Source organism: Desmodus rotundus, chromosome 12 (assembly GCF_022682495.2).
Source record: "Desmodus rotundus isolate HL8 chromosome 12, HLdesRot8A.1, whole genome shotgun sequence".
NCBI classification, from domain to species: Eukaryota; Metazoa; Chordata; class Mammalia; order Chiroptera; family Phyllostomidae; genus Desmodus; species Desmodus rotundus.
This window is the reverse complement of record NC_071398.1, coordinates 80,341,355-80,357,792: the sequence shown is the minus strand read 5'-3', so window position 1 is coordinate 80,357,792 and position 16,438 is coordinate 80,341,355. Positions and strand designations below refer to the sequence as shown.

General features: G+C 43.5%; 2 protein-coding genes and 1 non-coding gene across 3 annotated transcripts; 2 read left to right on the top strand and 1 right to left on the bottom strand.

The window, feature by feature from the left end:
• Window positions 1-2,450: 2,450 nt before the first annotated feature.
• SNAPIN (SNAP associated protein) lies at window positions 2,451-4,659 on the top strand. Its single transcript, XM_024573134.4, has 4 exons — window positions 2,451-2,653; window positions 2,922-2,968; window positions 3,217-3,335; window positions 3,900-4,659. The coding sequence occupies exons 1-4, from the start codon at window positions 2,511-2,513 to the stop codon at window positions 3,999-4,001; spliced, it is 411 nt and encodes a 136-aa protein (XP_024428902.1). The 5' UTR covers window positions 2,451-2,510; the 3' UTR covers window positions 4,002-4,659.
• Window positions 4,660-5,056: 397 nt separating this feature from the next.
• ILF2 (interleukin enhancer binding factor 2) lies at window positions 5,057-12,687 on the bottom strand. Its single transcript, XM_024573124.4, has 14 exons — window positions 12,566-12,687; window positions 11,872-11,931; window positions 11,622-11,664; window positions 11,028-11,132; window positions 10,048-10,125; window positions 9,689-9,791; window positions 8,266-8,331; window positions 7,756-7,872; window positions 7,205-7,283; window positions 6,861-6,948; window positions 6,203-6,264; window positions 6,015-6,129; window positions 5,711-5,801; window positions 5,057-5,560 (listed from the first exon to the last, which is right to left on the bottom strand). The coding sequence occupies exons 1-14, from the start codon at window positions 12,568-12,570 to the stop codon at window positions 5,400-5,402; spliced, it is 1,173 nt and encodes a 390-aa protein (XP_024428892.1). The 5' UTR covers window positions 12,571-12,687; the 3' UTR covers window positions 5,057-5,399.
• A 147-nt stretch (window positions 12,688-12,834) lies between these two features.
• TRNAM-CAU (transfer RNA methionine (anticodon CAU)) lies at window positions 12,835-12,906 on the top strand. Its single transcript has one exon. It is a non-coding gene; the product is annotated as a tRNA-Met (tRNA).
• Window positions 12,907-16,438: the final 3,532 nt, after the last annotated feature.

The following is a 16,438-nucleotide window of genomic DNA, read 5'->3' as shown; positions in this document are numbered from 1 at the left end:
GGGTGCAGCTAGCCTAGGCAGAGGGCGCTGTGTGGCTGTACTGCATGAGCCAGAACAGCTGTTCCTACAAAGTTTCCTCATGGACCTACCCCAAAACCCACCTTGAAGTCACCAGCACTGAGGGGGTAAATGTAAGCACCACCCAGGGGCTGGGAAGATGGGAGACAGAAGAGAGGGGGAGTTCTTATGACCTACATCTCCTTCAGCCTCTATGGAAAAGCCAAGGACTGGAAGGCCACTGCAATGTGATATGGGTGCAAACGGGGAGGAGGGGGGTTTTGTGCTGAATATGAATACCTTGTGTCATGATGCCTGGAATTTGATAAGTGTTTAGACAATGAATAATTGAACCAGCACTGGCCTTCAACCTGTTACCAGACTTCGGGGTTTCTGTAAGACCCTTGTCCAGTCTTCCTCACAGAGGTGTCCAAGGAACCCAGGAAACAAGGACTCTAAAAGTCCCTTTCAGGACTTACTTTCTCAGAGCAAGGTTATTATGTCATCTGACTGGTATTTTAGAATGCAGAGTGACCGGAGAATAGAAAGACTAGAGGCAAGATCAATCAGGAGGGTGTTGCAATGCCTTCCTGAGAGATAACAGCTAACTCAAGGTGATAAGAACAGGAGTGGAAAGGAAAGCTTAAAAAAAAAACCAAAGTAATTTTCCTCAGAGAACCAGCCTTTGAAGTAGGGTAACTTATACTAAAAATTATTTGTTGTTTATCTAAAATTCAAATTCACCTACTGTCCCAAGGTTTTTTTGTTTGTTATTTTCTAAATTTGGCAACACTACTTCAAAGAGGTACCTGAAAGAAAGAATTGCGGCATAATACAGGGGCTTTGTGTCTAGATACTAGGCCCTCAACTTTCTCTCCCAGTCCAGGCCAGTCTTTGTTCTCTCTCAGGCCTGAAGGACTTGGTCCTCTTCTCTTTCCTTTTCAACAATGTCACCACTTTTTCCCACCTCCTGGGCTTCCCCTTCCAAAGGCCTGACTGAAGTAGGCTGCAATTGCCCTAGTTACTCACGTCCTTACTACTTACTCCCAAAATAAGTCCCAAGCCTCTCATGAGAATTTCACCTCTAATCACGAGAGAAAAATGCAGGGAAATGGGAGACAAACAAAAAGTGTACAAAGCTTTAAAATGACCAGTTAGGGTCTCAGGTGTACAGCTGCTGACCAGCATTCTCTCAGAGTGATTTAAACATCTCCTCCTTTACTCCTGAGAATGAACTCAAGGCTGAACCCCTGATGTCCATGCATCTCTACAGGCACATCTCATCCAATGGCCCACAGAACTGCGAGCCACTGGGACAGAGAAAAATCAACAAGATTGTAAGAGATGTAACTTTTCTGAAAAGCCATAAAAATGAGACAAAACTTAGGAAACTTTTGGAAGGAAGAACAATGAAAATATGGAAACACATGCAAGTTTTATTTTTTAAATTTTAATTATTTATGTATTTTTTAATCCTCACCCAAGGACATGTTTACTGACCTTAGAAAGAGAGGATGGGATCATTCAACCGTCTCCTGCACCCCTACCCCCCAGACTGGGGGTCGATTCAGCAACCCAAGTATGTGGCCTGACAGGGAACCAAAGCCGCCACCCTCTGGTGCATGGGTTGCACAGGAGGACGCTCCAACTAGCCGAGTCACCCTGCCGGGGCTACTTTCTTTCTTTCTTTCTTTCTTTTTTTACTGTAACAAAATATGCATAACATAAAATGTACCACTTTAATCATTTTTAAGTGTACAGTTCAATAGTATTAAGTAAATTACATTATTGTACAACGGTCACTACTACTCACCCCACACTGAGACTGTACCCATCAAACAGTAACTCCCCATTCTCCCTTCTCCACAGCCCTTGGCAACACTGTTCTGATACGGAGATAAACATGTTATCTCCATGAGTTTGACTGCTGTATGCACTGCATATAAATGGAATCATAAAATATCTGTCCTTTTGTGTCTGGCTTATTTCACCTAGCACAATGTCTGCGAGGTTGACCTATATGGTAGCAGGTAGTAGAATTTCATTCCTTTTTAAGGGCGAATAATATTCATACACGGTTTTGTACATATTTTAGTGCCATTAAAATATACTCATAAATTTAGAAATATAAAACTATACTATGAATGTATTCTGGTTTTCTCACAAAGTTAGCATAGCAAGGCTATGGACAATTAGGGATAGAAGAATTTATTTTTTACCTTTGGAGAAAACAAAAAGTACCCACCCCTCCCAAAATCATTCCTTCCCCTAGCTCCTTAAGTCTGGAGATTTAAAAACTATCCGCCCCTTCGAGGCTTATGAAGAACTACAACTACCGAGAGCTTTAAGACCCGGCCCTTCTCGCCTCCCTGCGGGCGCCAGACTCCATTTCCCAGAAATCCCGGAGGCTGGGTGGGAGCCGGCATTTCCCGGGCGCCCCCTCGCGGCCATTTCAGCTGGGCTTCAGTTCCCGGCGGCCCTCGCGGCAGATTCCGGCGAAAGGGCAATTCGAGATGGCGGGGGCTGGTTCCGCTGCTGTGTCCAGGGCGGGGACCCCGGTGGCCGGGCCCGCGGGCCGCGACCTTTTCGCCGAAGGGCTCCTCGAGTTCCTGCGACCGGCTGTGCAGCAGCTCGACTCTCACGTTCACGCCGTCAGGTGCCGCAGAGGGGAGGTTGCGGCGGGGCCTTTCGATTTGGCTTTGTAGGGGCGGGGCCAAGAAAGGGCGGAGACAAGATGGGTTTCCGCCAAGGTTCCGAAGAGAGTAAGAATAAATTTCGGAAGCTGGAGGAGGGCGGAACGGCCTCGGTGGGGTGGGAAGTAGTAGGGTGTGAGGCTGCCTTCCCTCTGCAGTTGGGAAACACGTAGGGGAATGGGTTTCTTGAATTCCATTGATTGACCCTGTAGGCCTTGTACTACTTTGCAGAGAGAGCCAGGTAGAGCTGCGGGAACAAATTGACAACCTAGCTACTGGTGAGTAAGCATCCCTGTGTATCCGGAATTCTCCAGCTCACTTTCAGAACCATATGTTTTGCCGCCCTCTGGGCTGGGTTTACTGTCACTTCCTTGCAGCACAGCAAGCCTGCCAACAGATTCCTTAAGTTTCTAGTGACTGTGGCCCATGTGGGCGCAAGAATGTTTTCCATCCCATTTACTAGCCTGTTTTGCCTAAGAACAAGAAATGAGCCAGTAGGTGTTAGTTGCACGTTACTTCCACTCAGAACTGTGCCGTATCAATGAGGATCAGAAAGTGGCCCTGGATCTTGACCCCTACGTGAAGAAGCTACTTAATGCCCGGCGACGAGTTGTCTTGGTCAACAACATTCTACAGAATGCCCAGGTAAAAGAAGTTCCTACCAATAGTGAATCTTTGCTCTGCTTTCTAAGTTTTCAGGATATGGCTCCAATTTTTAAGGGATGTCTCAAAGTCTCCAACACAATGAAAGACATAACTTTTCTTTTTTTTAAAGATTGTATTTATTTTTAGAGACAGGGGAAGAGAGAGGGAGGGAGAAAGAGGGGGAAGAGAAACATCAATGTGCGGTTGCCTCTCTCATGCCCCCCGCTGGGGACCTGGCCCTCAACCCAGGCATGTGTCCTGACTGGGAATCAAACCGGCAACTCTTTGATTCGCATGCTGGTGTTCAGTCTACTGAACCACACCAGCTAGGGCAAAAACTGTAATTTTTCAATTAGGGAAGGAGAGTTGTCAACTAAATTAGTGTCTGTCGTGATAGAAATGTTTGTTCTCAAAACCCAGTTGCTGTCATTTACATTCTTGTGTACCTTAGAGGACCTACATTGAGATGGAGCAAATCTGATACTTTCCAGTGCCTGGATGACAGTGGACTCTAAAGCCTTCCACAGAGGTGTTGCTAAAGTGACTCCAAATCTTGTCTTGTAGGAACGGCTGAGGCGACTCAACCACAGTGTTGCCAAGGAAACAGCTCGAAGGAGGGCAATGCTGGATTCAGGAGTTTACCCCCCTGGCTCCCCAAGCAAGTAATAGGCCAAAAGATGGTCCCATGGCCTCAGGATAGCACAAGTACTATTTTCCAACTGCCTCATTTCCTCCAGGATATCCTAGGACATAATAAGGACAGTCCTGTCATTTGTGTTTGAAGCACCTACCCATTTAAGTGGGAGTCCAAAGAAGCCTACATACAGAACTCAGGATCCCGAGGATTTATTACAGCTCTTGCTTCCTTCCAAGAATGAGCTAAGACTTCTACATTTGATTTTTTTTTTTTTACCCTCACCTGAGGACATTGTTTTCATTGCTTTTAGAGAATGTGCGCCAACCGGGGATCAAACTCCTAACTTGGGTACGTGACCTGACCTGGAATCCAATCCATAACCTTTTGGTCTCTACTCCAAGCCACAGAGGCTAAGGCTACATTTGACTTTTTTTAAAGGTACATAATTCAGGCCCACCTTTACCCTCAAGCCTAGTTAACCAGGGAGGGGCTTCCTGTTACATGACTGGTGGTTGGCTGCTTGGGCAGCATGTGCTCTGCCTATGACTTCTCATTTTTCTATTTATACTGAGGATTTGGAGGGCAGGCAAAGTCAATGTGAATGACCTAGCTACCCTCTTGTGGATTTCACTAGCTTGAATGCAGTAGCAGTGTTGCTAAAACCGTTTAATAAATGCTCAAACAGTATTCTAATTTACTCTGGTACATGGAAAAGTTCCAAGTCTTTGTACTTCAATTCAATCCAAATACAAATTGTTGTGATCTAGTGTTCACAATGAAAATACTTTAGGGTTTTCTTTTTTTAGATTCTATTTATTATTTTTACAGAAGGGAGGGGAGGAGAGAAACAGCAGTGTGATACATGGGTTGGTTGCCTCGCACGCCCCCAGATGGGGGCCTGGCCCACAACCCAGGCAAGTGCCCTGACTGGGAATCAAACCAGCAACCTTTTGGTTCCCAGGCCAGCACTCAATCCACTGAGCCACACCAGCCAGGGACTTGAGTAGCATTTTCAGTGAAAACTATAGAAAGAAAAAGAAAGCAAAAAAGTGGCCAGATACCACAGAAAAACAAGACCAAGAGCCCTACTAGGAAGTACTTTAATCATTTTTCTTAGAAAAAAAAATTCGAGGCATGAACAGTTGACATTTCAACAACAAAGTACTGGTTGAGAGGTTTCCAGGAGCTGGGGATTGTACAGTATTATGAAAAGTTATAATCCTGCTTCACTACAGATGGGAGACTTCTATTACGTCAATGTAAGAACTAAGTGGGATGACACTTCCTTCCATAGAGTTTATGTTTATTTCCCTTTCTGTCTCCCCATTCCCTCAGAAATGCCACCATGTAAAGCCCAGTAGCAGTTAGCTTAATTCAGCTCCAGTCTTCCCTCTGGGTAACAAAGGGTGAAGATAAGGGACGGTCGGTCACTCCTGAGTCTCCATGCTTTCCTCCTCCTCTCCTTGAGGTGGTTCTTCTGTATTCTCCTCCTCTTCCTCTCCTTCCTTCTTCTCTGGTGGCTTCTCATAAGCCTTTTCTGAAGGTGTCACTATCACCCCATCCCAGGTAGATATTTCAGAAGCAAGATCTAGGAGAGTAAAAAAGGTGGTTTCAGACAAGTAGCCCAACACAGAAGTCATGATCTACACAGAGGAAATGTTAAGATATCTGAGTAGTGTAGAGCTGCTTTGTAGAACACAGAATACTCCAAGGAACCCCTGGCCCAGTGGTCACTCACAGCTGGCATCACCCTCCTGGCCAAGGATCTTCCTAAAGCCACCATGTGAGAGGATTCGGACCAGAGTCTGAGCTGTGTAGCAGACCATGTCCTGAAAGAGAACAAAGTGAAGGCAGATAAACAAGGAGAATCGAAGTACCTTTATATGACTAACATTCTCATGAAAGTAGAGATAAAGGCAACTTTTTAATTTCAAGACCAAAGTATGAGAACCCCCAAATCCTTGACCCCTAAAAACCACATTCCCTTTGCCTTCCAACCCAAGGATATTCAAGAACAGACCATTTAAGAGCTGTCCTAATACCTGCTGTTCCAGAGTCATGACTGTGTGTACTCTGAAGTTGCCACTCTCACAGGGATCTGTGATACCCATTGACCCTGGCAGGAACAGTCCTGCAGCCAGAATCTGCAAGCAACGCCTGAAACACAGGGAGGTATTAAAACATCGAGACGGTTTACATCCAGCCCCAAACCCAGAGAAGCATGCTCTACCTGTATGCCACGTTTAGGGCCAAAGGCTGTCTGGTGGGGTTGTTCATCACGGCATAGTGCCCCTGGGAAACAATGAATCTGGTAAGTATACCATAAAAAATAGCTAGCTATCTTCAAACAAACTAAAACCATAAGCCATTATGAGGAAAACTGGTTATTAAGGCCTAGGCAAAATTTTCATGTTCAGAAGTGATTCTGAAGTGACTGCTCATCTGGTATGTTCTCTCCATTATCATGTTAATGAAATGACAGCATAATAAAAAAGACAAAGGGGCAGTAATAAGTATTTATTTAATGCTCTAAAAATCTCTGTAAAGTAGTAATAATAAGCACTGAATCTTTTTTTTTTTTTAATACATATTTGATGAAAGAAACATAAATCACATGCCTCTTGTATGTGCCCCAACCAGGGTCCAAACCTGCAACCTAGGCATATGCCCCAACCAGGAATCAAACCCCAACCCTTCAGTGCACGGGACAACACTCCAACCAACCGAGTCATACCAGCCAGGCAAACACTGAATCTTTATTGGGTTAGTTGTCCACCATTGAGGTTTCTTTTAAGCTTCACCAAATTTCAGATGCTGGTAGACATCAGAGTAACTACTGTTAAATAGGAATGACCAGGAAGAAACTCCAGCTGCCCTTCTTTACTTACGAGGAGGTCAAGGATCCAAGGGGTGAGGGGCTCAAAGCCAGGAAAACGAATCCTCAGGTCCTTCAGAAGTCTGATGAGAACTTTAACTCTGAAGGTAAGAGGAACCCAGGGATTAAAAGTAGTATGACCATGTACTTCCACACCTGAGGTATACAGCTGAAGCTATTTCCAGAACTATGCATTCTCTTTTTTTCCTCAATTTAAATTTGCTTACTGAAGGTAAAATTCAAAATCCAAACAGAAAATTGGGAGCCAGAAACGTTGTCAGATGAAGTACAGGGGTATCCTGCTATTCACTATACTTAGAAGGGTCAGGTTACCTTAATACCGAGGGAGGGACTCACGTGGACTGAGAAGCATTTTCCTCAAACCAGCGGGCATGTCGGATGGCTGCTAAGGCACTCTGCAACACCTTGATATCCACTAGAAGCGGAACAGGCCAAGATGAAACATTTCTGTTATTAAGCAAGCAATTCAATCCCATTGCCATAGTTCAGTAACTTGGAAAGAGGACAGGATAATTTAATTCCTTATACCACTCCATGTTCCTCAGATCAGCAAATCACTTACCTGAAACTCGCTACTAGTCCCCTAGATCAAATCTACAAGCATACAAGGTCCACAGTCTTCTCTGAAAGCCTAACCCACCTCTATAAACATTTCCTTGGTTCTTTTTCTTAAGTCCTCAAATTGCTTTTCTGGCCATCCGATCTTTGACAATTTCACTAGCAAACCCGTCTCCACAATACAGATGGAGGTAGCAAATTTTGAGAGTAAACTTAGGTCCTAGATGGTTTCATGTGGAATAGCAACAAATTAAGTAAACTCAACGGCAACTTTATACTATGTTTTGAATTTCCCCCAAATTTCCCAGCAATGGAATAAAAGTACTAACAATGGAGTTCTGGATCCAGTTTTCGGAGATTGGGTGGCACTGTTGTAATGAGAATCTTCACTGTAGCATCAGAAGAACTGATCTCAAAGCCAGTTTCATTGGTCAGCATGGTCAAAACTGAAAGAAAAGAAAACGTGGGTGGGGGTAGGGAGGGTGGAGGTATAAGAGGAAAGGGGGAGAGTGGTAGAGGGAAAAATAATTTAAAAAAAAGTAAAAGCTCTAACTCTCACATTTGCATTAGATGATCAAAGATATATCCAGGGTGAGGGGATAAATAGATTCTTAAAAGCAGCAGAAGTTCAAAATGAGAATTTACAATACAGAGTTTTAAAAGTAAGGGAGATCATCTGGATTTTGAACACTGGAGATCTCTGCCAAAACTCCCCCAACATAAAATTCTTCATTCACTCTTCCTTCTGGCCTGACCACACTTTGTTAGCTATGTACTTGTTAGAATTACAGACCTGGCTCCTATGATCACTAAATATATGCTCGGCAACAAACTCAAACCTTCAGAAGGATCCTGTGCTCTTAGGCTTTCCACGACTTTGTTCCCTAGGGCAGCAACAGCTTCCACTAGAATGAGAGAAAAGGAGATAATAAATATTACAATTCTCTACTAAGTACTCTGACTTCTGTCCCAAGTTCAAGGCTGGAGTAAGAGTAAGCAATAGAAAAAAAACACTTTTACAATAGGGAAGCTAATAGCTGGACAGAGAAATTAGAAGACTCAGGGCACAGGACACTTACTCCGTCCAACAACCTTTTTCTACAGGAGGGTAGCCCTAATGCTATTTTGGGCTGGATAATTCTTTGGAAGTTGAGGGGTAGGGTCCATCCTGCATCCCACTTGATGCCAGTAGCCCAAACATATCTCCAGACACTGCCAAATGTCCCCTGGGGGGCAAAATCACTCCCATTTTAATAACACTGCCCTATAGTAACTGGCCATATATATATTTTTTTAATTATTTATTGATTTTGAGAGAGAGAAAGGGATAGAGGAAGGGGGGAAAGAAACATTTGCTGTTCCACTTATTTATGCATTCATTGGCTGATTCTTGTTTGTTTTTTATTTTACTGAGGAAGGGAGGGAGAAAGACAGGGAGAGAAACATCAATGTGTGAGAGACACATCCATCAGTTGCCTCCCACATGTCCCCAACTGAGGACCTGGCCGGCAACCCAGGCACATGCACTGACTAGGAATTGAACCAGTGACCTTTCCATTCCCAGACTGGTGCTCAATCCACTGAGCCACACCAGCCTGGGCTCATTGGTTGATTCTTGTTTGTGCCCAACCAGGGATGGAACCCGCAAACTTGGTGTCTCAGGGACAACACCCTAACCAAATGAGCTACCCGGCTAGATTGCCATACCTTCTTTCAGACACATACCCCACAGTTTGTCCCTTATTACCCCCACACATTAAAAAAGTAAATTTTCTGCTTTTTTCCTCCCTGGCTATTTGAAGATTGTCCACCATCGTGAACAACACAGGAACTATTGTGACCAGGAAGTTCAGACCAACAGACTACTTCAGTGGAAACAACTGATCATTGACATCCCTCACCCTGAGAAGGCAACAACAGGACCTACAGGAGAAAATCTGGAGAAACTAGCCAAGATGTATAAGACCCCACACCAGATGTCATCTTTGTATTTGTATTCAGAACCTATTTTGGTGGTGGCAGGACAACTGGCTTTCGCATGACTTATGATTCCTTGGATTATGCTAACAAAAATGAACCCAGACACAGACTTGCAAGACATGGGCCTATATGACAAGACCCCCCAACAAAACAGAGAAAGGAATGCAAGAACAGAATGAAGAAAGTCAGGGAGACTACAAAGGTCAACATTGGTGCTGGCAAAATGTGCCTCAACTCCAACTGCTGTGTTCTGTTCCCATGGCCAGAAAGAAGTACACTCACATGTTGGCAGAATCTTTAGGATCACCACCAGGTCAGCCACGTTGTGTCCCGTTGTCATCGTTCCCTTTTTGTATGATCCGACCTGTCGGACTTCTTCAATTTGCTGTTGGAAAAAGGATTTCAGAAAAAAGGCAAAAGACTGCCTAGTCCTCTTAGAGTTTGAACATAGCTTGTTACTCAGATTTGGAAGTTGCAGAGGGCAAATCATATCCCAAAACCACAGAAAAGCCTGATACACCACGCCTAGCTGATAACAATGATTCAGGTCTTGTCTCCAAAATCAGTACCACAAAGGAGCCAATGAAACTCCCATCCTACTAAGGCTGCCCTTTTCTAGGGCTAAATCATCAAAAACTCACCACTTCAAATGTTCCTGGAGCCACAATCAAATTGTCGATCACATTGTTTATTTTTGTCACCAGAGAAAGGATAGAGGCCTGAAAAACAGCAGGAATAAAAATAACCTAAGGTGAAAAATTGTAAGCAATTTCTCAGTTTTATTTCCCCCTAATCCCTTCCGTACAAACTGAATCAATACCGACACCGTTCTTTGCAAACACTCTGAACTGTCTAGCCTTGAACTAAAAAAAATCAACTTTTTGATCTCAAAGACAGATTCCGCAGTAATAAAAACGAAAATATGTGTGATCTAGCACTGTCCCTCCACCCACAATGAGAAACAAGGAGAACAATTAGAGTAGTCCCCCCTAGCCATGGTTTCAGTTACCCAGTCAACTACAGTTGAAAAATTTTATATGGAAAATTCCAGAAATTAACAATTCGTAAGTTTTAAATTGTGTACCACCCCCGTCAGGACATGAAGCATCCCTCTGGCCAGCATATGCACGCTGTATATGCTACCTGCCCAAAGCCCTCTTGGTTATCAGATCAACTGTTAAGGTGTCATAGTGCTTGGGTTCAAGTAACCCTTACAGTAAGCAGCCTAAGCCTATATCACAGCGCCTGCCTCCATCATATACCTCCCTTCATTTCATCGTGTAGGCACTATAACTTTTATTACAGTATACTGTTATCAGTGTTCCACTTTATTAATTATAGTTATTGCTGTTAAGCTCATATTGTGTCTGGTTTATAAATTAAACATTATCAGAGTTGTGCATGTATAGAGAAAAAAGCAGTACACACAGGGTTTGGTACTATCCGCAGTGTCAGCATCCAGTGGGGGTCTTAGAACACACCCCCTATGAACAAAGGGGGGGGGGGCGGAGCTAATATAAAACTGTGGAGTTTAGGCCCTGATAACCGTAACCTCACCAGTAGTTACTCACTTCTCTAGCTGTCTTTGAGAAATCGCAGGAAGAAAGCCAAAAGGATATACCTGTTCAGCAGAATTAGGAGCAAGGTCCTGATTTCTCTTCAGCAAGGCCTCACTGAAGGAAGTTTCATCAGGTGCTGGCTTGACCCGGGGGAAGGCCATTTCACACTAAACCAGAAGCAAACGACTGTTATTTATAAAAAATAATATATAGGTGCCCTGACCAGTGTGGCTCAGTTGGCTGGGCATCGTTCCACAAAGCGAGGGCACGTGCACAGGTTCAGGTTCTGTCCCTGGTCCAGGCACGTATGAAAGGCAATAGATCAATGTTTCTGTCCCTCTTTCTCCCTCTCTTCCCTCTCTATAAAAATAAATGAATAAAATATATTTTTTAAATTATATATAGGAGAAATTGTTTTTTGTTGCTACAAAAGAAAATATGGAATATTTCACACTTGTTTCTATTCCTTAAGATGTTCAAAGTAGCTTACCCACCCTGCTTACACTGTTTTTGCAGGTAAAGCAACTCAGCTGACTCAAAACCCCAACTCTACACACTAATTCCTTTTCCTACTGCTGAGCTCCTGGAAACTACACGTGACAAGTGGCCAGGCTCCATTGCTATGTCCACGAGTGAACAGGGGCCATGGTACTCACCAAGTAGAAATCAAATGGGATATGTGGCACAAAGGGCCTGAACCTAAAACACGAGAAACAGTGAGTTATTAACCACAGATACCAAGTGACTCAGCACAATTCAGCCACATTCATGTAGCAGGAGAGCTTCTGGTTTCTAAATCACAGCGGGATCTCACAAAAGCAGGGAGCATTAGTCCACTCCAGGCTCCTATCTAGATGACTGAAATGGAAACTAACCAGCGCAGAGATGCTAACAGCTGGCACTCACCCTCCTCCTGGGCCTCCTCTGGAACCAAAGCGCCCACCACGACCTCGGCCTCTGTCGCCCCTGTAGGTGCATAAACAGACTAACTTGTTTTGACCTCGTTAAAGAAATCTCTCCATACTGGCCACACCATTTCAAGTTTGCCTACTTCCATCGCTCTGAACTTCCCTTTGGAAGCCAAGTATCCCCATTCCCACTTACACTTCTCTCCATTCCAACAGCCCAGCCTCACCCCTTTACCTCCTTGTTCTGGATGATTTAATCACAGCCCACACCAAACTATGACGGGGCTCAAACACTGAGCCCCTATAAGAAATACCCATAATCCCAGGACACGCCAACCCTAACACTTCAGAGACTAATTACTGATTTATTAACGTAGTTGGCAGAGGATGAATGAGGCACGTTTAAGCCTTCTCAGGCTATATGGGGAGCAAGAGGGGTGCTCCTCCTGGGACCTGAGGACATCCCCCCGCCTAAGCCCCTCAGAAACAGAGTTGCTGAACCCGCCACCCCACGCCTGAGCCCCACTGCCATCCCAGGCCCAGGTTTCCCCGCCTTCGCGGCCTCGGGTTCTCAGGTTTTAGGGCACCCCCAGACACGTGGTCCTTTCAGGTCCTCCGACTCCCTTCCGCCCACCTTCCCAAAGTTTCGGGCCAAATACCCTAAATCTTCCCAGAGCACCCAGAGCCCTTACCTCATGGCGCCCTAAATCCCGAACAATGGAAAGCACACCAACCGCCCCTCTTCTCCGAGGAGCCGACACCCGGAGAGGACGCTTGCCGGCGTATCCCAACAAACTCTGTTGCCATTGGCTCCCGCCTTACCCTCCGCGTGTGCCTATTGGTTTACCCCGAAAATGATCATTTTCTTTACTAGACACTAGATGGCACTGTGTAAAAAGTCAGGACAGCGACCAAGCAGAAAATGTTCTCTAGGAATCAGAAGAACACTTTAACGACTAGGAGCAGAGTGGCGCAGCGGAAGCGTGCTGGGCCCATAACCCAGAGGTCGATGGATCGAAACCATCCTCTGCTATCGGTGTCCCTTTTTCACCCCCCGATCAGAATATCTACTTTTTCAGTAAAAATTAACGCCATCTCTCTACTTTTTTCCTCCCTCAAAAATGCAGCCTTTTGAAGCTGTTTTCCCCATCAGTAAGTGAAATGGGGCAATACGCAGAAGAAGCGGCTTTGAGAAAGGGAAGCAGTGTGTTGGTTGAATCGGAGCGGGGAAAGCAGTGATGGTGAGGGACCAGAAGGGAAACTGACACAGCTTCTGAGACAATTCAGAAAAAAAGCAAGGGAAATAGCAAGGTGGGAAGGACCCTACCCATCCCCGTTGCCCAATTTCCCCCCTTTTTTCTTCTTTCCTCACTCGATAAACTGGCAGATTTCACCTTTATGCGAGGTTTCACCATCCACGTACACGGGTATACTGTATTTGCATTTAGATTAATCAGATTACTCTGTGCTTTGTCCCTCCTGTAATACTTCCTTCCCGTTTGCCTTCTTTTGCACTGAATAGTTTATTATTCCCTCCCCGCCTGTTAATTGACAGTTACACTCTTTTTCTCCTCTTATAGTGACTACCCTAAAAATTACAACACGCACCCTTGACTTAGCAAAGTCTAATTTTACGTAATACTTTTACCCTCCTCGTGGAAAATGCAGGAATAATTTAATTCCATTTACCACCATCACTGTCTCTAGAATTATATACTATTGCTGTTGTGTGAGTCTTTTAAATACTTTATTGATATATGATTTATTACAACAAAATGCACAGATCTTAATCCCACAACTCAATTATGTTTGAGTAATTATTACGTCTATTTAACGAACACCCAGGTTAAGATAAAGAACATTTTTATCACCTCAGAAAGCTCACTCATACCCTTTTACCCTGCCCCTAGAGGCAATCACTACTCTGATTTCTATTATCATAGAATAGTTTTGTCTCTTCTTGAACTTCACATAAGTGAACCCACATTGTATGTGCTTTTTCTGCCTAACTTATTTTGCATGGCACGTTTCAAGATTCTTCCGTGTTTTTGCGTTTATCGGCAATTTTTCCCTTTTTATTATGAGTAGCATTCCATTGCATAATTATACCACAGTTTGTCCTTTCTCCTTTTGATGAATTCAGAAACTCCAACTGGCTGAGATGCACGCAAACACATTTGGGTTGTTTCAAGTTTGGAGACAGTATGAGTAAAGCTGCTCTGAACATTTTTGTACAAGATTCTTGTGGTGCAGATGCATTCACTTCTCTTGGGTAGGTTTAGGTGTATATGTGCACAGAATTTAATTCTCTCTATATTTTTAATACCATAAGGCATTAGTGTTTATTAATTAAACTAGTGGTCATATAGATTTAGCGTTTTTAATGTTCTTTATTCCTTCCTGCCACTCCAACCATTGACCTGGTATAATATTCCTTCTGCTCAGGAATTACTGCCCATCTGCTAGTGGCTTTCTTGGTTTTCATTTGTATGAATAAATCTTTATTTCACCTGTATTTCTTTTTCTTTTCTTCTTTTTTTTTTTTTTTCTTGGTAGACAGGTTTAATGATACATTGCTCTTCACACAGATGGCTGCAGAGGCTTTAAATTATAATCCAGGAATGTACAACTATGCAACACAGAGCAATTAGCCAGATCAAAAGTGAATGAATCTCTGGCTGGTGTGGCTCAGTGGCTGAGCACTGGCCTGTGAACCAAAGGATCACCAGTTCAATTCCTAGTCAGGGCACATATCTGGGTTGTGGGTCAGGAACCCAGTGCGGGGCATGTAAGAAGCAACCACACATTGATGTCTCTCTCCCTCTTCCTCCCTTCCCTTCTCTAAAGAAGTAAGTAAAATCTTTTAAAACAAAAATAAAATGGCTTCTTCTAACTACCCTGTAAACATCACAACTCTTCTTCCATCCAAAATGACTCTAATCACATGAAAACAGTTCATGTAGGGGAACTAGAAACCTAGCTTTATGGCCAAAAGTAAAAACCAAAGGAAAAAAATAGCAATGTGGTGGTTAGTTGGTGAAATCAGGGAATCTGGTGCCCTTCAGTGTGCTACTGTGCTCTTTTTACTCTTGCACTTTTTGTCCCTCTGCAGCCCATTCATGTTAGCTCTCAATAGGTTTGAATAAGCCATCTGAAACGTATTCACTTCTTTGGAGCTCACCACTGTGCTGATCTTTTTCCTACCAGTAGCTCTTAACAGACACTTGTCTGGGGACTCAAAACACTCTACAGAACCTTTCCTTGGAATGGGTTTAGTTTCCACCACAATACTTCTTCAGGATGATGAACACATTGCTGGACAACCGGCACTTCTCATAGAGCCCTTCTCGAAGAGCCTGGTCAACCCCGTCAGGAACTGCTCACTCTCTAGCAGAACTGTCTCAGCTCACTGGCTCCACTCTGCCCTCACCTGTGTTTTTGATTAGGAATTTTTTTAAATTTATTGATTTTAGAGAAAGGAGGGAGAGAGAGCGAGAGCAAGAGCAAGAGAGAGAGAGGGAAACATTGATTTGTCAATCCACTGATTTATGCATTCATCCGCTAATTCTTGTGTGTGCCCTGTCCGAAAATGGAACCCACAACATTGGGCTTATCCAGACAATGCTCTAACCAACTGAGCCACAGAGCCAGAGCAGGAGTTATTTTCTTTCAGCTCATTTACAATATTATTTTACTGTCTATGGCTTCCCTTTTTACTGTACAAAAAAAGCTGTCAATTTCTCCTTTGAAGGTAATTAATATTTTCATATTTTATTTTTAATATTTTATCGTTGTTCAGTTACAGTTGTCTGTATTTACTCCCCACCCTCTTTTTCATATTTTACAGTTGTCTGTATTTACCCCCAACCCTCTTTTTCATATTTTAAATTTTTTATTTTTTTATTTAAGTTCCTGCAGTTTCATTCTGATGGGTCTAAATATGGATTTTTCAAATAACTTGTCTGAGTTTTGTTGACCTTGAATTTGTGGCTTGACATATTTCATTTTCAGATTCTCAGCCATTATTTTTTCACATATTGCTTCTATCCTATTATTTCCCTCCTTCCTGGGCTCCAAATAAAGGTGTGTCAGACTTTATTAAGGTATCCCCTATGTCTCATGTTTTTCATTCCTTTAAATCTAAAAAAAGATTTTAAAAAATATTTTTATTTATTTAGTTTTAGAGGGGAAGGGAGAAAGAGGGAGAGAAACATCAATGTGTGGTTGCCTCTCGCAGGCCCCCAACTGGGGACCTGGTCCGCAACCCAGGCATGTGCCCTGACTGGGAATCAAACCTGTGACCCATTGTTTCCCAGGCTGGCACTCAATCCACTGAGCCACACCAGCCAGGGCTCATTCCTTTTTATCCATGCTTCATTCCAGGTAATTTCTTATGCCCTTTCTTCGGAATCATTACTCAATCCTCAGTCAGTCTAACTTGCTGTTAAATCCATCAATATATTCTTAATTTTGGCTTTAGAATATTTTGGGTCTGGGTTTTCTATTTATAGTTTACACTATTCTTAGGTTTTCCCCATGAGTGCAGCCTTCCAGGATCCTCACCC

Excerpts from the sequence above, each read along its gene's own strand:
- ILF2 (XM_024573124.4), bottom strand. Across the intron at positions 6,949-7,204 it reads GAAAATGCTTCTCAGTCCAC|AGTTAAAGTTCTCATCAGAC; the intron begins GTGAGTCCCTCC and ends TCTTACCTTCAG. Across the intron at positions 5,802-6,014 it reads TCATGACTCTGGAACAGCAG|GACATGGTCTGCTACACAGC; the intron begins GTATTAGGACAG and ends GTTCTCTTTCAG.
- SNAPIN (XM_024573134.4), top strand. The coding sequence starts at position 2,511 with ATGGCGGGGGCTGGTTCCGCTGCTGTGTCCAGGGCGGGGACCCCGGTG. Across the intron at positions 2,969-3,216 it reads AATTGACAACCTAGCTACTG|AACTGTGCCGTATCAATGAG; the intron begins GTGAGTAAGCAT and ends ACTTCCACTCAG. Across the intron at positions 3,336-3,899 it reads ACATTCTACAGAATGCCCAG|GAACGGCTGAGGCGACTCAA; the intron begins GTAAAAGAAGTT and ends CTTGTCTTGTAG.